This window comes from Carassius gibelio, chromosome B8 (assembly GCF_023724105.1).
Source record: "Carassius gibelio isolate Cgi1373 ecotype wild population from Czech Republic chromosome B8, carGib1.2-hapl.c, whole genome shotgun sequence".
In the NCBI taxonomy this organism is placed as follows: Eukaryota; Metazoa; Chordata; class Actinopteri; order Cypriniformes; family Cyprinidae; genus Carassius; species Carassius gibelio.
Genome location: NC_068403.1, coordinates 21,880,505 through 21,902,080, shown reverse-complemented (window position 1 = coordinate 21,902,080; position 21,576 = coordinate 21,880,505). Strand labels below are relative to the sequence as shown.

At 35.3% G+C, this 21,576-nt stretch overlaps 1 protein-coding gene across 1 annotated transcript; it reads right to left on the bottom strand.

Moving 5' to 3' along the window:
- Nucleotides 1-747: 747 nt before the first annotated feature.
- LOC127964079 (beta-4C adrenergic receptor) lies at nucleotides 748-21,376 on the bottom strand. Its single transcript, XM_052564234.1, has 2 exons — nucleotides 19,486-21,376; nucleotides 748-3,089 (listed from the first exon to the last, which is right to left on the bottom strand). The coding sequence occupies exon 1, from the start codon at nucleotides 20,814-20,816 to the stop codon at nucleotides 19,488-19,490; it is 1,329 nt and encodes a 442-aa protein (XP_052420194.1). The 5' UTR covers nucleotides 20,817-21,376; the 3' UTR covers nucleotides 748-3,089; nucleotides 19,486-19,487.
- Nucleotides 21,377-21,576: the final 200 nt, after the last annotated feature.

Here is a 21,576-nt window from a genome sequence, read left to right as displayed (position 1 = left end):
AAAGAAAACTGCTTTTTTTTTTTTTTTTTAGGCAAAAGCACTTTAGTATAATTAAAAAATATATATTATAAATATACTTTATAATAATGTACTGCAAGTGGAAACTGAATGTAAAGTATTCAGACAATTAACTGAATGTTAGATTACAATTAAATGAATATCTGTCACAGTTTAAAATGATATGAAATGCTATTAGTTGAACTTCTATTTTCTTTGAAATATGCCATATGTAATGACAAGTCTTAATGGTAAACCAAAATATGCTTTAATGTCGTTTCTATTGAACCTTGTATGTTGTGTATATACAAATATTTGTAATTATGCATTTGTGAAAAAAAAAGTAAAATGTAAAAACAGCACATTACATTAGGAAAAAGTAAAGTGTGTTAAGAAACATTCATGAAGGTGTACTTAAAGTGGCCATTTCCGTCATTAATATTATATTATCTTTAAGTAGAGTTTTTTTTTAATGAGCTTTTAAGATTTAAAGCACACTAGTGCACATTAAGTTTCACTATATGGATGACTGGAATCTTCGTGTAAGTGTAAATGATTTTAAACAGATTTTAAAAGTGATTTTTGTGTGTAATACATTGTAAAGAGAGATAAACTATTAAGTGCACATTTAAAAAACTATTCAAAAATCTAAATTGGTGATGAACATATTGCTTTGTCAATGAGATGTGATGTATTTAAACTCAAAGCATCAGAATTGTATTCCTCACTCACTCTGAGACCCACAAAGAATTGAATATATTTTTTTATTATTATTTTATTTTGTAGTTTTGAGCATTTCTGTCAGCTCAAACATTCTTTTGCCCCACATACATATAATTACATACACTTATGAGGGTTTTATGTACAGATTTTCAAAGATAGTCTTCTTAAAGTTGTGATTGCTTAAAATGTATTTCATATCAATCGGTATTCATCTGAAATTTCACTTCTGGATTCCTTTTGCATTGTCACTTAAATAATACATTTATATCTACCACTGTACCTGATGAAAAACCCGGAAAAAAACAAATGTACTGTACCTAAAATCCTCTTCTCTGTCCTGCCACAACTGTCCAGTCCTTGCTAGAAAAGACATTTTGATAGACTGTAATTCAAGCCGTTACAGAGGAAATTCAGTGAAAGAGGAAGTGGTCTGTTTCGACTTGGTATGAGATGGCATTGTGATCAGTGCAAACAGGAAAAATTCCAAAACTACATTTTTTGGCAAGCATCACATTAAGCATAGGAAGTCATATTATACAACAAATTGGTGAATGTGTTCCCTCTCGGCCCACAATGTCAAAAATATATTCTAAAATATGAGGTTCAGGTGCTTCTTGTGTTGTAAGCCTATAATAAAAGCAATATTGTGCGTAGAGTCCTGTACATTGCAATGGTTGGAGGAGTACAAGAAACTAAAAATAGCAGCATTTAACATGAGCCAGCAAAACAGATACATATAACATGATTTTTGAATAGGGATGCATGATACAGTACAGGTCATTTGATAATATGAAATATTCTTCTTTATTTATTGTTAACCCTCAATATTGGATATGTAAAAAGTGATATTTCAAAATTAAACAGGTTAGAATATGTTTTACAAGAAAATATTTAAATATTTTTAATTCAATGTGTTATTTGCCTTTTCTTTATGAACAACTTACTAGCAATTTCTGAGTGAAAATTGTTTCTGCACCACTTTTTTTTTGTGTGTAATTGTGTATACTTGATTACATCTAAATCAAGTTTCGTAATCACTGTTAATTGTAATACAAACTTTATGGTCACACTTTATTTTAAGGTTCGATTCTTGCTATTAACAAACCATTAACTACAACTTTAGCTTCTCTTTAGCTTAACTCTTAATTTGCTGCTTAGTAATAGTTAGAAGGGTAGTTGTTAAGTTTAAGTATTGGGTAGGATTTGGGAGGGAGAATATGATCAGAATATGTGCTTTATAATAAACAGTTTATTAGTTATTAGTAGTGAGAATTGGTCCCAAAAAAAGTGTTAATATCTTTATTTTTTTATTGAGAGAAAATGGTAGTAATTAATCATATTAATTGTAATATTTAGCAAAGGTATTTATTAAAACTAAACAGAGTAGAATTTCTACATCAGCTATTCATTGGTCATCAGCTGTACCATGGAAATAATTATTGTTTTATTAGTAACGACCACAGTTTTTATATCAGTGCATCCCCTTTTTTTTTTTTTTTTTTGAGTGAGTGATTGAGTGAAGAATTGGCCTTCCTCTCATTGTCTGTTTTCAATTTTACACAATTTACACTCAACTGCACAGCAACCAAATTCGAACGCTCCTGTTCAAATTGGTGAAGCTGTCCACATGCTCTCAACGTTCTCAGTTTTTAGAGCGGGAAATCTTGTAGCTTATATATTGAGTTGGCTGGACTGGAAAAAAAAAATCAGTGGACTGCTGAAGTGTTAACCTGTACAACATGGATATATTATTGTTGCAAGCATTTTACACATTCACAGCTAAAATGTGGGGATTAAAATAAATAATAATAATTTAGTATAGGACTTTGTACAAAATCTAAACTTTTTATATTTAAAAAACACACTGTGCTTAAAGAGTCTATTCAGAGTTATTGTGGTGTCCATATATTTGAAGAAGTCCATTCTCAGAACATAGCACTGAAACACATGTTGGAGGACCTACAGGTCTGATTCTCTTTTTGCCAAACAAACCGGACCAAACTGGGCTGAAGTGGATCGCGCCAGAACTCCGCGGTTTGATAGAACGTAAGCAGTTTCAGATCGCTCCGTGCTACACTCCTCCATGAGCAGTACCAGTTCAGTTGTTCTCTCCAAAGACGGGCTGTTTGTGAGAAATTTCTCTCAGCACTTGTCTCCCTGTGGTTATATCTGTGCACTCTTTTGTCTTTCATTTTTGGAGCAGGCTCCCCTGATGGCTTCATGGATGTTTTCCTGGGCCCTTGTGGTCTCTGCTGGGGAAGTCCAGCCAACTGTGATGTAGGTCAGTCCTTTTGCCTGCTTCTTCCTCAGCGTCCTTTTCTTTCAGTCGTGCTAGGGACTTTCAGCCATCCTGCCCATGTAGGTTACAGCTAAAAAAAAAAAAAAAGAATTCTGAAATATCAGATTAAAGAATTATTTTTTTTTCTTCCAATTTTTATTAAAATACTTATTTTTCCAGCTATAAGGGATATTACACCCCAAAAAAGAAAAAAAAGAAAAGAAAATTACAATCACTTCTCACTCTAAAGTTGTTCTTTCTGCTGTGGAACACAACAGAAGATATTTCGAAGAATGTTGGTGGTCCCCATTGACTTTAATAGGGAAAATACTATGGAAGTCAATGGAGATTAGCAATTTTTTGGATTATGATGACCGAATTTTCAATTTTGGGTGAAAAATCCTTTTAATATGCAAAGACAGCTATATGTAAACCATTTGTAGGTGCTATTAAACACTGATACAACATGAGTTCATAAACCAAGATTAGGGTGTTACTATACTATATATGTTTCTGACCAATGTTTGAGAAATCTGAGAAATTGCTTGAAAAAATCTATCTGTCTGTCTGTTTGATAGAGAAAAACGCTATTTACTTTTAAGGGTTACAAAACTTGCCACGTCTGGAAATTCAAAAGTAGCCGTCTGATATTACATTTATTTAAGTGGTCAAAGCTGTGCACACCAATAAAGCCAGTATGAATGGAAACATTGCCAAAAACACTGGCTGCATGTCTAAATGCAAATCTCGGTCTGACAGTCACTGGCTTGTAAAAGGCATTAACTTGTCAGATACTATTTGGATGGACTAGTACTGCCCCTTTCCCTTGTCGCAGGCCAGTTACCAAATCCATGGTGTCTTAGCTTAAAAATATGTTGGATATAGCAGATTCCTTCCATTTAAACAGAAGGGACACATACAGTATATTTAGCTTTGAAAATGAACAGGCTTTTAAAGTAAAATGGATCAATCTTAAATGTTAATCCACTCCACACTAACATGCTGGTCTGTCAAATTTTTATAAAAATATATACACACACACACACACACACACACACACACACACACACACACACACACATAACCCTAACCCTAACCCTAACTTCAACTAGAAACAGATGCCAATCTCCCTTGTATTTTACTCAACAGGTGAGTTGTTTTGATTCGTATCTTTACAGAAAACGTTATGCTATTATAACGATCAACAAGATTATTATTATGGGGCATACACGCCAAATGCGGGGCATCGTGTCTGATCCATAGTCTGATTGAGTCTTTGCCTTGACTTTGTACGTAATCTAGCGCAAATCATTAAACTTGCGTTAAATCCATGATTTATCTTTCCGTCTGATTGATGGCCGTCAGCGGTTGGTTAGAAGACGACAAATCCTATCATTCCACGCCCCTTCTTACTGTCATCAAACCACGCGATTGTTATTGTTTTGGTAGTGCGCCCTCTAGTGGCAGGTCCTACAACCTGTAACTTTAATAGGCATAGGACACTTCTTTCGAAAACATAAAAAAATTCTCACTGAACCCAAACTTTTAAACATTTTTATATCATGTCAGAATTTGAACCCAGTGTTTTCTTGAAGTGTTTTTCTTCTTCTTCTTCTTTGGTCATGTCTCATCTTGCCTATAGGGCAGCAAATGAGTTAGGAGTGCAAATTGGTGCCCCCTCATAAAAAAATTAGCATGAAGCTTAGCAGATGGTAGACATTCTGTTAATTAGAATTGACTTGACGGTTGGATCTGTGGATTCAGCAGTTATAACGTCTATATCTCTTACAAGGCCAAAGCAAATTTTAGACCATCTACGACATGCCTCAATCTCATTCCACTGTCAGTGTTTCTCTATTAAAGACTGACTAGCTGAGTGACAGTTATAGTCTCAGTTAAGCATCCCTCAAGTCATAGCGTCCTCTCCTTAACCTCGTCACACTGCTGTGAGTCCTACCTCTTCTTCTTCTCCACTATTTTCTTTTGCTTTAAATGCCTGAGATTCTGATCCTATCTCAGCTACTGTACATGTCTCCACAGGAACACATAAACAATACAGAGCATTTATGTGCTATCTGAGGGAAGAGGAAAAAACAAAATGAGAAATGTTCTGAGAGTACCCAGCCCACCGCTCCATCCTCAGGGGGCAGCGTGATGGAATATAAGATGACCGGACACATTCAAAGGTTCTAGGTTTAATAAACAGCCATAAAAAAAGAAAAAAAAAACCCTGTATAAGACATTTTGTTTAGAGAAAGGCATGACAGTTGTCTCTCTTAATTAAAAGGTGCAGTAGCTACATTGCAGTTCCTATGAATTTTTCAGTACATTGTCATAAATATTAGATTTTCTTATTGGTTTCCAGTCAGTAAGTTTAATGTTTCTGAAATAAGATTTTTACATGTCTTTGAAAGAAGTCACTTGTGCTAACAAAGGCTGCATTTATTTGATAAAAAAATACAGTAAAATTGTAATATTGCAAGATATTATTACAATTTAAAATAACTCTTTGTATATATTTGAAATAAATATATATATATATATATATATATATATATATATATATATATATATATATATATATATATATATATATATATATATATATATATATATATATATAATTTTCTTCTATTTTATTAAAACACACACACATATAAGTATATGTATTTAGCAGATGCTTTTATCCAAAGCGACTTACATTTCATTCAGTCTAACAATTTTTCCTAACATGTGTTCCCTGGGATTTATATATACATTTATAAACATATTTATAAACCTTTTTACTAAGCAAGAATGCATTAAATTGAGAGCAGTAAACAGTAAAGCCATTCATTTATAATAATGTGAAAGATTTCTATTTTAAATAAATGTATTATTTAAAAAATTAAGGAACAAAAGCTGTTATTTGTATAATCAATAATTTTAAACATATTTATATAACTATATACAGAGATAACAAATATATTATTATTATTATTATTATTATTAGTTTTCATTTGGGAATCTGACTATCTCTGTGTTGTTTTCTAACCTTGACCAACACCGCACCATCTGCTTTGATTGACTGACATCATATCACGATCCACCACATTGGTGTATGCATCGACATTCAGCCAAGGCTAGTGTTCTCTTGCTAGTGTTCTCCAAAATGGAATAATCTCCATGATTAATTGTCCATTTTGCTATATTAAACAATACACAGCCCCGTCCTTGGCCGCCGTTAGCCAAATCAGCCGGAAGCCCACTTCACCCCTATCAGCGGAGGTCAGTGGCAGTGCAGTCTTGCTTCTGTTTCACATTTGGCCGGTGCTTTCAGGTTTGTCTGCGAGAGGCTGTTAAGTGTGAAAAATAGGGATATTTTCCCATCTTTTCAAATACTGTGTATTTAGTTTAAAATGTCTCTTTTTGAGTAAAGGTAGATGGTTATGTTGGCCACTATATTGGACACTGCTTTATTTGGGAAAGGGGTCCAGTGAAATGTCAGATGTAAAACATGGTCAACTTCAATGATTGATGACCTGAAAATATTTTAATCACATCTGGCCTTGCTGCCATGCCCAGAAAGGCCACCTGGAACACGTTTTGAATTTCTTCCTTTTGTGATCTCGCTAACTCAGCTCGAGCCGTTCCCTCCTGTCATGCTTCCACTGCTATTTTTCTTACAAAGCTGTTCATTAAAACTGAGAACTTTTTGTTACCTGACTCTTTAGGGGTCAAAGGGGTCTGTTATGTTATAATTTCAAATTGGGGGTGTACTATTCCCAGTGTAATTATTCCAATTTATCATCGAATGTGTGTCATGACATTACTGTACGTTTTTCCATTTCAATATTCATATCCACACTATTATTATATCCCGCTGGCTTTGTCCACTTATTGGAATTGTTTGATGGTGGCACCCCAATCATTCATCACATTCAGCTCTCTGCCGCTGTTATGGATTCATTTCTGATTACATCAGAAAGAATCATAGGAACGAGGGGTATTTTTAACCTTTGGTTTCTGATGCGCTGACAGAATGTGCAGCTTCTTTTTGTCTGCCGCCATCCATATCCATGTGAGGACAATGAAAAGAAAGCCGCAGAGTCTTAGCTGGAGTTTCATTTCCATTGTACATTTGTTTAAAATGTAATGTTCTTCAGACAGCCACATCATCATCAACTTCATCATCTTCCTGCAAGTTTCCCTCTTTTCAAACTGTTTTTTAGGTTCAAGGTTTCCCTTGTGAAAAAGTGTGTCTAATTGTGTTAAATGTGTATTGAATTTTGTACTTAATGTTATTAAAATTACGTAACACACGTATTCTAAAAGTTTTTCTTTTAACTTAATTGCACTATGTAATAATGTCAACTTAAGTTTTTCCTCAAGACTATGGTTTTACCTAAAAGTAAATTTTAAATGATTATTTAATAATCTTTTGTCATACTTTAAAATTTGTTGACTATTATATTAAAGGTACTTTTTAAGGTCAAAATAGATATCATTATTAACTCACAATGAGCAATACAATTGTTACAGTATTCACAATTATTAATGCTAGTTAAAAAAAAAAAAAAAAAAAAAAAAAACAACGGTTCATTGTTCACATTAGCTCAGGTCGATTAAAAAATATTTAACGAATACAATACTGGTTTTAATGATGTCTTGTCAATGTTGAAATATACAATAACCAAGATTAATAATTGTCCTTGTTAGTTCATGTTAATGTTAAACAAATGGAACCTTGCTGTAAACTGTGACCAAATGTTCATTCATCTATCCATCCATGCAGAGTTGTTATAGTTAGTTCATAACACTTCATTCATTAAGTAATGTTAGGACAGAAACTTTACTTGATTTCAGTTGAAATTTAATATGCTGGTAGGAATGTGATGGAACAACCTGCTGGTTAATGAATGACAAAAATACCACATGAAATCTGATCTGATCACTCAGAAACACAACTGATTTTAATCAGATTTAACACCGTCTAAAAAGGTTATTGTGAAAATTCACATTTAATACGTTGTTTTCCCTATTCCAAATAATTGAAAAAAGACACAGATTTAAGTTGGACAGGCAAACATTTTTTTTTTCTGCCTGTCTGAACAAGGACCTTAGAATTCTAAAAGTATTTCCTTTTGATTTAAAGTCACTCATACAGTATCAAACAAAATTTGATAGCAAGATTTGAAATCTAGAAAACCTTGTTTTTCCAATCCAACATGGTTACAAGCAAAGACTCATACTGTTCCAACTGTTATGTTCATACTGAACATGAAAACATACTAAAAATAGCCCCTCTGACCACACCTATAAAAATAAATAGTTTATAAAAAATAACGCAGTCACATATACACTCTCATATCTTGCTCTCTTCCACCTTGATTTACTGTACTTAGCCCTCACTGGCCGTAGTGTTTCCATTTTAGATGAATCACAGCCATTTGTATAGCACAATACCTGTCATAGTGCCTGAGGGAAAGTGAGGTCGCCATTGTAATAAAATGTAAACCAGGAGTGGAAAGCATGATTTATATCAGGCTAAATAGAAAGGTTTAGCTTGTACTGTGGGTGGAAAATCAGTTTCCTGTTTAGCTTTAGCTCATTTATCAAATATGCCTTTGGATGTCCAGAAGGCCTTTCATGTATCGTACATGGAATTCTTCTTATAGATGCTGCATACAAGTGAAAGAAACAACAACTTCCATTTATAATTTTTTTTTTTTTCACCATTTGGTTTCTCGTGAGAAAAACGCCCGTGTTTGCTGACAAGCATTGACGAGAGACATTGTCCAGTATCGGAGGAAAAGGCTTTCGACAAATATCAAAGAAGGAAGTGGGAACTAAATCTTGACAGGACGGGGTGACACATTTCTTTAGCATTCCAACCGGCCATTCCAAAAAAACCCTACATGATCCAATCTCAGCGAGTTGGCTCTAGTTCAGCCCAATCATCTCTTCATCAGCTAAATTCATGGCAATCCAGCCCGCGTTTGTTTGCTTTTTGTCACACACACATCCATCTCTTTTGGCAAGGAAATTTGATGTCATTATATGTGTACATAAATGTTTGTGCAGTCATTTTGAGTAATAAGATGTCATATTTGGATTATGTGCTTCCATGGATGTAGTTCTGTCCTATCATTCAGTAAAATGGAGCTCTTCCAAGGCTGATTTCATGCTCCAGTACCAGCTGTACCAAACAGTTATATGAACCAAAGGTCCCATAGATCCAGCAGCATCGTAATGTGCCTGTTGTCCATCTAATTTGCACAGTTTAACTGTAAATTAACTGTAAAGCCTTGAGGTTAGAGTTCAGAACGCTGATATAATTTCAGCCACTTAGTCAAACCGCAGTATTGGCATGGTTGAGGAAGTGACTTCACAATCAACAAATGTTCTCACAAGTGTTACACTTAATCTATTACAGGCCTCTACAAGAATGGCTTGAACAAATATAGAGAGAGTTTGTTGACTAAGAAAGTCAGCTATTATTTTTTATTATTTTTTATTTTTATTTATTTTTTATTTTGATCATCAAAAGAGTCAGTTCACCAAACATAACTATCATCATTAACCCACCTCCATGCCATTCTTAACCTGTTTGACTTTTTTCTAAGGAACACATACAAAAATATATCTATTGAACAAAAAAAAAACGTCCATACCTTTTGGACCACATTAACTTGCATTTTGTGAACCAAACCACATTCTTCAGAATAACTTATTTTATGTTCCTCAGAAAGAAGGGAATAAGGGAAATCTTGTTTGAATAAGTATTTTAAAAAGAAGTCCTTAGTATTCATATTTCATCCCTGTCAAATATTTAGTATTCTGGTAGAATCTACTTTTGCAATAATTATTTTATGTATAATTGATCTAAAATCTCAATTCTGTCACGATGTCTCTCCTTTATGCCATGCTGAACCTGTTTGACCTTGTTCTGAGGAACACTTATATAATATATATATATATATATTTTTTTTTTTTTTTTTTTTGTCCACGTGATTAAATTAAAATTGGTCCAGTACTTTTGGATCCCCTGACTTTCATTATATGAACCAAAGTTAAACATTCTTCAGAATAAATTGCTTTGTTTTCCTCAGAATGAAAGTAAGTCATACGGGCAATGATAACAAAATTAAGATGTTGGGTGAACTATCGTTTTAAGTTTGTTCTGAATAAATATTTCTAAAAGTGGCGCTTAGTAATCCTATTCCAACCCTGTCAAATGTTATTTAATATTCTGCTAGAGCGAACACAAAACTGTTTCAACATCGGTAGCTGAATGACAATGGTTTGAACAAGTATTTCCCCCCGTCCCATCTGCCAGTTCAGTTTCTATGGTGTTTACTGCATTTTTACTCTATAGCATAACTGAACCACAGAGCTGCCCTTTGACCTCCAGTGCTTTACCCTACAGAGGCATTCTGCATTTTTTCCCCCTGACTCTCTTTTTCTGAACCGAATGAGACTTAACTGATTTGATATACAATATGCCTCGGAGACATTCAAACCAGGCCAAACTTTAAAAACAGCCTGAAAGCCTCATAGGGCAGAACATCGAGGTTCTCATACACTGATTTTCGGCTCTGAAGAGTACAAACACAAAAATAACCGATTGGTGTTGGATAGCGAATTACAGAGTGCTCAATGTTTGCTTTAAAAACATACCACAGGCAATGTTTACAATCCTTTTTTGAACTCTCATGTCATTAAGGCTCAAATGTGTGTATTTTTTTTTTTTTTTTTTTACCAAATCATATTAAGTATTGTACAAAAGTTATTCCTAACATTAGGTCTCCCAGTGGCAGAATATACTATTGGCCACCAATAATTCAGACATTTGGCGACCTCCAGCAATTAAATCTAGGTCAGTGTGAACAAGGCTTCGGTGTGAATGTCATCACCTTATAAATGGCCCACCGCTGCTGGTCAATTACTGAAAAACTGCACTGTATCATAATCGCGTGCAAATTTTGGCAAAGCTTTCTGTGATATGGGAGCAGCTGCTTCTCTCTACCTTTGATGTGAAAGCAACTTGACTCTTCCCTCTCATGAGAAATTTGGAAATGCAGAGATATTGACTATATTACGCAGCTGTTTTGGCAGAATGAGGGAGCCAAGCACAGCTGAGAAAGGAACAGAAAGCTCATCCACGACTGACTATGCAAATCATGTCACCAAAGATTGAATTAAACTCTGAGCCAATGACAGCTTAAACACATTTTGGTGAGTTTATTTGCAATCCCGCAGGAGATTGAGTTTCACTCTCTTGGACAATATCTCCATGCTTTAGACTTTGTACAAGACCCACTACAAAATGTGATCCAGATCAGTAGATGTACACATTAGCTGCTCTTTTCTGCAGCATTTGTCTCATTCTGTTAAATAATATAAATAATACTAAACTAAATAATAGAATAATCCTTAAAAAACAGATTTGCTTCATTTGTTAAGGATAAGGCAACTTGTTTTTAAAGAATTTATCTTGAATTCAGGGTGGGAGAATCGATCTGGCAATATTTCAGTACAGATGCTGTTGCTCATAGAAATATTCGTCCAAAGTGTATCATTTACATTAACAATTTATTGATAAGAAAATGAATCAGTAATCACAATAATTTATTATTATTATTATTATTATTATTAAAATATGAAAATATTACAAAACATTATTAGTATCCAGTTATTAGTTGAGGTTAATCAAATTTAATTTGAAGTTATGTCATTATGGCTATTAATAACACTGAATCTCTAAAAATCATAATTTCCATAGAAAAAAAAAATTATAATAACAATATATTATACTTTAAATAAGAAACATAAAGTTTAAATGCAATGTATTCTATAAATCAAATAAATCAAAGAATATATAACTAAAAAATGTAAAATCTAAATATACAGTTCTAGCATAAACTATATAGTATATGTATAATTATATAATAATACAGTTATATAATATATGTTATATTGTGTATTTATATTTAAACAAGAAATACTTTTTTTTCTGGCTGCATAAACAGATGTATAAAGCCATGTATTGAGGGCAGAGAAGTTATTAGGAATTAAGAATTAAACAAAATATATTACCCACAATCCTCCACATATTATCAACTCCCCTGGCGACAGATGTACATGTGTGTAATTGTTTTATCTAGCCTTCAGGCTGCCGTCTTCAAATGTATTAAGAGTTTAAATGCAGTAAAGCCAGAAGGTGGATCAGAAGGTTTCACAGCTGGCTTTATTTATTGCCTTCATAAAATACATATTTTTTTCTGGTTTAGAGTAAATAGGCCCTCCACTGAAGGAGCTCAGTTAATGTGACACGTCCTTCATATCTTATGAGTTATATATTTATTTTCTATTACTGTGTTTTCCAAAGCTGTTATTGAATGACCAGCGATTAATGAGATGCCTGTAATAATAGACAGTGGCCTTGTCTGCGTCCACACACCAACATACTGAGGACATTTTGAAAAATTGGTGGAATTTCCTTTCAGCTGTCAAGAAATCTTTTTGAGGCTAGAAAAAGAGCTTTATTTGTTGCAAATGAACCATGAGAAACATTTTTTTTTTCATTGCCCCCATTCCCCTCGCCTGCTGTATACGTGATAGGCTTGCAAAGCGTCTCAAGGTGTTGATGTGGGTACTGTGCCATACCTAGATCTTCTTCGGAAAGAAAAACCTCTCAAGTCTCAAACGCTCTCAGACACAGCTTTTACACTCTTTTGTTCCTGAGGGGCTGAAAGTACCATGTATTCGTTTCAATAACAGAATGTGACATTGGCGGCTGCCTGAGTTATTATTCTCCTGCTGTTTGAAAGCCCTCTCCATCTCTCCTGCATGAGGAGAACTCTGATCTCAGCACGACATCCAAAACAAGAGAAACCGCATCTTTCTGACACCCTGCAAATCTTGTTTCCTTATCCTTTATTAACCCTGTGACATCCTTAGTTTTTTATTCTCTAGCTCGTTCGCTCAGATATCATCATTTTTGTCCTCCAATTGCAGCAAAAATGATTGTTCGCCGAGGTGGTGCGCAAAGTTTCCGATTGTTTTTCAGAGCAAGCTGCCGTGATACTTCGTATGTAATAAGCTTTAATGGATCTATAATGTGATCTCCAGTTCACTCGTCTGCTACTTGTAGAGTTCACAGAGTTCAATGCTGAAGCAAAACTCTATGTTTGCTTTCCAAAATCAAGAGGTTAATATTATGGACGAGCCAGTGCATCATTAAACACGTTCTGCATGTCAGCGGAGTCTGATGCATATAGATGACGCAAGGTTTTTTTAAGATGTTTTGAAGAAACATCACGCAAGCAAGAGTGCTGTTGTCCAAATGGTTGTGATTTGGCTGTAGACTCACGGCTGTAATCATTAGATGTGGATGACTTTATTCCCCTAAGAATTCTTTGAATAGAAAGTTCAACAGAGAACAGAGAAAATATATATAATAAAATGTTGTAATATTATAAATGCTGTTTTTACTTTATTTTGAACTTTTACATTGGAATGCTTATCTTAATCCATTCAGTATATATTTTTACAGCTTATTATATTTCCACTCTGCTGTGTCTGCAACATATGGTCATAATAAAGATGATTTATCACGATTTGAGTGGTAGTATTCATAAAATTGTTATGCAAATATGGAATTATTATTATAAAAAGTCTTTTGTCAACATAATGCTCCAATTATCCATTCAGGGAGAAACACCAAAGCCATTTTAATAGTTTAATATATATATATATATAATTATGATATAAAATGCATATACATTTATCTCACTGATGATGAGAGACTCCTACTAGTGTTTTAATTGGATTTGTTTTATTATATTTTTCTACAATGGGTTTATGCTGGAGCCAATGTGACCCTGAGAATAAAGGTCCCAAAAGAGCAGTTTACTAGTGATGCCATATAATAGAATAGTTTTATAATGTGAAGATATAGTTTGCAGAATGGATGTTTAAGGTCAACAGATGCATACAGAAGGAAGCAAACCACTGCAGTATTTTTTATATTATATTATATTATATTATTATATAAGTCTTTCACGGCAACAATAAAAGGTTGAACTCAACATTACAATTATTATTATTATTATTTAGAGATACATCACTGGGGTAAGAGAAACAAGAATCTTAAATGCCCAAAAATGAAAGTTTTACTCCATAAACTGAACTGATGCCGCATCTTCTTCTGATAAACCACTGTAAGCTTAGACTCAGGTGGCCTCAGTAAGAGATGATCTCCTGCAATGAGAATAATGCTGAGGTCATCTCATAGCAGGCAGATAGGGATGGCTAGAAAGAGCTCTTTTCCATATTGAGTTCATATCCTGTTGCAGAGAATTACCTCATTGCTTATTCTGTCTGCACTTTTTTGGTCATTCTTTCTTTTTCTCCAGCTCTCCCTCTTTTTTCACCGAGAATGATAGAGCAATCATTTGAAGGCATGCTTGTGCTGATGTACAACATATGGCTCAATGCACATGTTCCGAAGGCCAACATCAGAGCATTATTATGAAACCGAAGGCAATAGGGGCATATTCATTGTTTAAATATTAATGGTCATTACAATTTTGTTATTTGTAATTTTGCTACTCGAAATCAACTTGAAAGAAACAGTTCATTCAAAAATGTACATTTTGTAGAGTTATAATTCAGTATAATTGTTCATTACTCATACTGTATGTTTTTTGGATGCAGAAACACTAAAATTATAATGTATAAAACTGATGTTCTGCTCCAGTGAGCTGAACCTGAGAATCAAATCAGTCTATTTGTAAATTTAATCTTTTTTTTAATATTTATTTATTTATTTATTTTTACTTAAAAGGTTCACAAATCATTCACAGCTTTATATTTCTTAATGAAATGTTGTGTATAGTTCCATGGACTACTTCCATAATGTATTTAGCTGTTTTGAATCCTAGGTGAGTCTTGAATGCTTCAGTCTCCTGATTGTATAACATGGAAAAGATCAACCAATACCATCATCAAAATTTCTCCTTTTGAATTTAACAATCCCCCACCTCCCAAACCAACACTTTTTGTGGCTTTTAAAGTGTGTTTTTAAACACTTAAATGGAACGAGGGGAAAATAAAGGTGTATAGCTCCCACTATTCTACCGCTCCTTGATTTAAGATCTCAAACCGAAACCTGTCATGCCACTCTGTTATTTATCAATCAAGAGCCAATCTTAGCTCTCCTTTCTTGTAAAGATCAACAGTAGCCAGAGAGCGATACCAGTAGCTGATGGTGGCGATAAACCTGTGATCTGTGGAAACATGGCGCCCCACTGTTACAGCAACGAAGGCGATGGGGACAGATAAGCCATTATACCAGCCTCAGCTTGTCAGCTGTATTGTGCTCTTCCTCATAAACCTATTCAGTGATTATGCACCTGTTTGCAAAGTCAGGCTCCAGGAAAATACACACACATTTGTCAGACAGCCGTACAGTAACAGCCCGCTTCGCAAATGGTTTTTAAATCAGTGCAGGCACGGTCAGATGGAACCGACATCTTAATTTGTACAATATCATACGACATTATGTGCATTTTTAACGCGGCAAATGGAAATTTCCAGGCTTGCTCATATTGAAATAATATCCTGATTTAAAGCGGTTCAATTTTCCATAAATCAACTGTTCATTTTAAGAGGTTGAACATTGTAATCCTATGGAGTAATGCAGACAGAATGCTCTGCTGTGCAGATGATCTTCTAGTCTCAATTGACTCATTTGATTATTATCCTGACAAAACTTTACTTTTGAAGTGTCCATCTAATGTGAGGTTTGCATGCATAGGTGAACGCAGTTTATTTATTTTGGCCAATCATCAGCAGGAGAACAACTGGACGTGCTCCAATCAAAACAGACTTCGACTTTAGTATGCAAATGTTTTGGAGAAGTAAATTCTGCATTTACGGTGTTTACTGACCTTGCAGATGATATGTCAAGATCAGGCACAAACCAACACTATGATGCAAAAGCAACGAATACAGTCCAAATCAATCAGAAAGCGCTCCAGACTTTGACTAAAATAGTTGCAAATGTGGCAAATTTGCAATAATAATTTAATATGTAGTCACCACTGGTGAGAGTAGGGAAAACAGTCAAGTAAATACCTTTATGAAATGTTTCATTAATTTTTACACCAGTATTTCTGATTCAAAATTAAGAAACTCATATGAACTAGTTATTTTCAATGATTCAGTCAAGATTTATGGAACTTTGTTGAATCAGTGAATCGTTTACGGCTGAATCCCTCACTGAACCATGAGTCTTTTCTTTTCTTTTTTTTCTTTTTTAGATATGGGATTTAAAATAAGAATTATATTTTAGACTCTATTTACAGATTAATAAAAAAAAAATATATATATATATAAATAAAAAATTTCTACAAAAAATGTTGCTTTGAAAAATGTATTCTGTTTTATAATAAATGTATACTGATATTAAAATTGTATATAGTTATTATTACACAATAAATTTAATAAAAATTATCTTTTCTTTTTTTTTTCAGGCTCCGTAAACTTTTGTTAGTTTATTTTATTTATTTTTTTTATTATTTTTTTTGAAGTCTTCAAATTCCTGACATGAAACTAAAAATTTTCTCTCATTTCCAAGCAGAAATTGAGGTTTCGTGTCAAGAGTTTGCTTACTATCTTGCCTTCGCTTTGAGCATTCACTGCGCTTGCTCTGTTTAGGTCGTAAACAGCTTCTCCTCAAAGGCGGAAGTGTTGCGTTTCAGTGATAAAGTTTATCAGCTCCTAGGGGTGTCAGAGAAGCAACAGAGGGGCCCTAAAACTTGCCAAAACACTACAGAAACCTCATTCTCACACATACAAGTTAATTCAGTGGTAGCAACAAATTAACAGACAACAGTTGATGTCCCACTTCAAAAATTCATATTGCATGAAAAATGCATGCTTGCTTACAGAAAACAAATGCAACAAATGATCTTTCTCATGGAGGGTTAATCAATACACTTACACAGCATTTCAACCCCAGTGTACTCTGAAACACAAACCAAATGTGGCTTCACATACATGTTTCTGCCGGCACAAACACAAAATGTACCCATCAGCAGCATGGAGCAGCAAAATGTTGACTTCCCGTTAAACAAAATGCAGCCATTATCTCCCATCTCTCATTATTTGAATTACTGTATGTCTACAAGAGCAACTTTCATAATATGCTGCACTAAAAATACTTGAAATGCTCATTTTGTCTTATTATATTGTGCTAGACATAATGTTCGAGCTGCCTCGTGTTTAATGAATCTCACTGGAAACCTGGTCACGTTGTACGAAAACCAAAGTACACAGTTTACGTAAAAGGCCTTTAGACATCACAGGGCTGATCAAATTTTACTCAATGTACTCGTAATTTGGTGAGCTAAACACTGATTAATGTGATTTGTTTGTTAAAATGGGCTACCTGACACCCATGAACCCGTGAGATTGAAGTCGCGCAGAATAACTGGATTCTGAGTTGTTCCTTTCTCTCCGCTTTTCCCTTTTCGGGTTTCAAACGCAAAATGTTGTTCCTTATATGAAGTCTGCTGTGTTGTCTATTTATTTTTGGATGTACTGAATCAACAACAACAACAACAAAATTACCAATTTTTGGTCATTTTTTGAAAGAGAGAAAGCACTGTGCTCTTTTTAATATTTCCTCAAAACCCAATATTTTTTTTAAATAAAAAGGTCTCTGCTGTAGTGTCTGGCGCACATGACTGTGTTTGGATGTGAAATGCATATGCGTGTGCATTGTTTCCACATTCATTGTGGCTAGGAAATGTCTCCAGGGCTTGCCCACCCAGACCCCTAACAGCTGCTGTAAAACCAGTACTGTGATAATCAAGTGTGTCTCCCCTCTTCTAGGAAAAACCTTTCCTGAAAAGCCATTGTAAACAGAGCAAAAACAGTATCTAGTTTTAATATTTTTTATGAATTCAAAATCCTATGTTAATTTTTGTTATTATTATCTGTGAGATTTTTACCAAACATGTATTTTGACACCAATTTTTATTTATTTATTTATTTATTTATTTATTTATTTTTTTAGGTTTGGAAATATGTAGTGTAGTTTAAATATTAAGTTCCTGTGTTGCAGAAGCAGAGTTTATACATTTGAAAAAAAAAAAAAAAAAAAAAAAAAAAAAAAAACACCTACTGTACAACTGGCCTGTTGCAGTGGGTCATTAAAATAACTACCATACTTTCTAGATAAAAACCCACAATTATTGGATCGCTATTTGCATTGTAAATCTGAATAGTGCAAATGCACTATGAAACAAAACAATAGTATTTGTTCCTGCGGACAATGTTGGATTAATTATAATTTTGGTCTGGATGAAGAAATTTAGGTCTGTACTCTGTAATAAAAAAAGCGAACATTATTTGACACTGTGCCTTTTTTCCCCCTTATGATTTTTGCTGCTTTTCGTTGAAGTGACACTGAAAATATAGTTAAATGTGCAGACTGTGTACTCTGGTCTCATGGCTAATTTTAATATGGATATCTGTATATCCATGTGCTATACAGTACATTTTTTATATCAGTTTTCACTTTTCATAGATTTCTCTGTGAAGTAAAATATATATACTTTTTTTTATTAAAAATTTAAGAATTAAATAATTTACTTCACTATTATCTTATCTATTTCAATTCCAACAAAAATTAACAAAAGGGCAAATGTGCTTCTTTTAAGATGGTCACTTCTCTTGAGCATTTAAGAGAAAAGGGCAGATTTAGAGCACATGGTTTCTCTTTCATATAAGAGCTTGTGTCCTGTTCCATTCCTCATACTTTTCTCCTGACACACGTTCTTTTAAAGATAATGGCAAAATGTTCAAACCAAAGCAAAAATTCTTCCTCATGCCAGTTTCCCTTAAGAACATTAAGAGTTGTAGCTCCCCCAAGAAAGCTTCATCTGCATTAGGTTTGACTGGCTCGTTTGTTTCTGTGTATTCCAGCTATAAACACGAGCAATTGTGAGCCTAAGCCTTGTATTTTTTCCCCTTGCACAAACTTCACCTGGCTTTTTCACATTCCACAGTAAGCAGTACCATAACAAGTCATTCATTTTTGTGTGAAATGTTGTACACGTCCAATTGCTCTGTAATCCGAGACAACTTCAGAACTGCCCAGCTCAACCTTGACGCACTTCTCACAGGTCTTCATCCCCCATGAGAAAAGTGGCCACAAGCACACGCATTCACAACTTTTGGTCATATGACTACAGCAGGTTTGAAATTCACCTGACATGTGATACAGAGCGAGCTGACCTTACCGTCATGGCACTGATTCTTTGTTCAGCAGTGCAGACCTTACATGCATTATCAAGAAATACAATTTTGTTCTTCTGAACATCTTGGAAAATTGATCAGACATATTGTGAGTACTAAAATAAATTTTGGCAAGGTAAGTGTAAAACTCTATGAAAACTCTAAAAGCAATGAAGTAAGAAGAGACGGAAACTTACAACTATGCCTCGGCTTCGGAGAATTCACTGAAGAAGGTGCTTCCGTTGGAGTGCGGCTGTCCCGGCGATGGCTCCTCGCTCCTGTAGCTGCTCTGGCTGCTCCCGTCCTCAGGCAGTGTCTCTTGTGATTTGGGGGGCTTCTGGAACGATCCAGGCATTCCTGGCTCAGCAGACCCTAACAAGCAGGGGCATCGATTCTGAAGCCCCTTGTAAAGGAAGTTCATTTTCAGAGAGGGTATCCAGGGACAGCCAAGAAGGTTCTTGAAGGCTGCACGAAACTCTGGGCTTCGGCAATAGATGATGGGGTTGAGGCCGGAATTGATGTAGCCTAACCAGTTTAAGAGACGTAAAACTTCCTGGTTCGACACCTCTCGTTTGATCCCCATAATTACATTCACCATGAAGAAAGGCAACCAGCAGAGTGTGAAGACACCCATGATGATGCCCAGCGTCTTGAGGGCCTTGTGCTCCTTGACGACGGTCAATCTCGACGGTCGCCTCTGGGAACTTTTCCGCCTCGCCATCATTCCTCCGACGTTATTGCACGTCGAAGGTAAGTTGTTGTTGCCTTGGAGCGTCGGCAGTGCCTGATTTCCCTTGCACTCGTTTTGGAATCTCAAGCGGTTCTTGACGATGAGCTGCACTTGTCGTGTGGCAATGAGAAAGACACGTGCGTAGATGAAAATCATGATGAGTAGTGGGATGTAGAACGAAACCACTGACGAAATGATAGCAAAGAGAATGTTTATTTCTAAATCACAGCACTTGGGGTCTTCATAACATTTCTTTGCTTTCACGTCATCCTCCATACGATAGTACTGATTCATAATAGGGACGAAGGAGATTAGAGCTGAGACCAGCCAAATGACACAAACAATAATTCGAGCCCTGCACTTATTCAGAAGCAGTTTATACCGCAGAGGCCGCGTGATTGCAATATAACGATCCACTGCAATGATGCAAAGGGTCTCTATGCTGGCGGTTACGCATAAAACATCAACCGATGTCCATAACTCACACACAGTCTTACTGAGTTGCCATTCCCCTGTTACGACTATTGTGGCACCCGGTGGCACCACCAGCACTCCCATTATTAGGTCAGCACATGCCAGAGACATGATGAAGATATTTGTCGTGGTCTGCAGCTGGGAGGTGCGTGTGATAGCGATGATGACCAAAAGGTTACCTACGACGATAATGGTGACGATGATCACCATGATGAACAGCACCAAGGACTTCAACCCATCTCCTTCAATCCCTGGAGATGTCGTATTGTTTGATAGACTGCTGCTCACATTGGATGGTAGAGTGGTGCTTATCAGAGTTTCCATGTTTCAGTATTCGGAGATCAAGGCATGCAATTTTTCAGACTGAATATCAGAAACCAGCAGCAGCAAAGAGACGTAGATAGGTGCTGGATATGTCTAAAGCAATTGTGATACCATGATGATGTTGCGTTTAATCTTGCATTTTATACCACCGTATCTCCAAATCTTGAACAACAGCATCAATTCTGTTTCACCTCTCCTTCAATCATCCTGAAAGTCATTCACATCCCGCGTCCTGCAGCATTTGAAGCAAACATATCTGTCATTTCCCACACATCTGAACTGCAGATGTAGGAGGGAAAAAGTCCATGAGGGATGAGGGAAAAAGCATTTGAACTTTTTGAAAAGCTCTTAAAACCACCAGAGAAAAGGCAGATTAGCAGCCGTCCTGTTGAAGTAGTCCGTGGAGTGGAGTTTGAGCTGAAGTGGAGAAGGTTCAGTCAGCTTGTTACCACCGCGTGTGTGGAGCGAGCGAGTGGAGTTGCCTCTACTGCCAAAAGCTCAAAGGAGCAGTGACACTGCCGACAGTCAAAAGTGGTAAAACACGCTCTCTCTCTCTCTCTCTCTCTCTCTCTTTTTGAGTTGAGCGTTCAGCATGCTATAGTTGCAGTCACATTTCACCCGGGGGGTGGAGTTGTAAAGAGTGCCTCACACAAAAACAACACCCCCTCTCTGTCTCTCTATCCAACAAGTACACAATCAGCAAACATAAAACATTCCTATCTTGTCTGTTAAGCATCAGAAATAGACATACATGCAATAA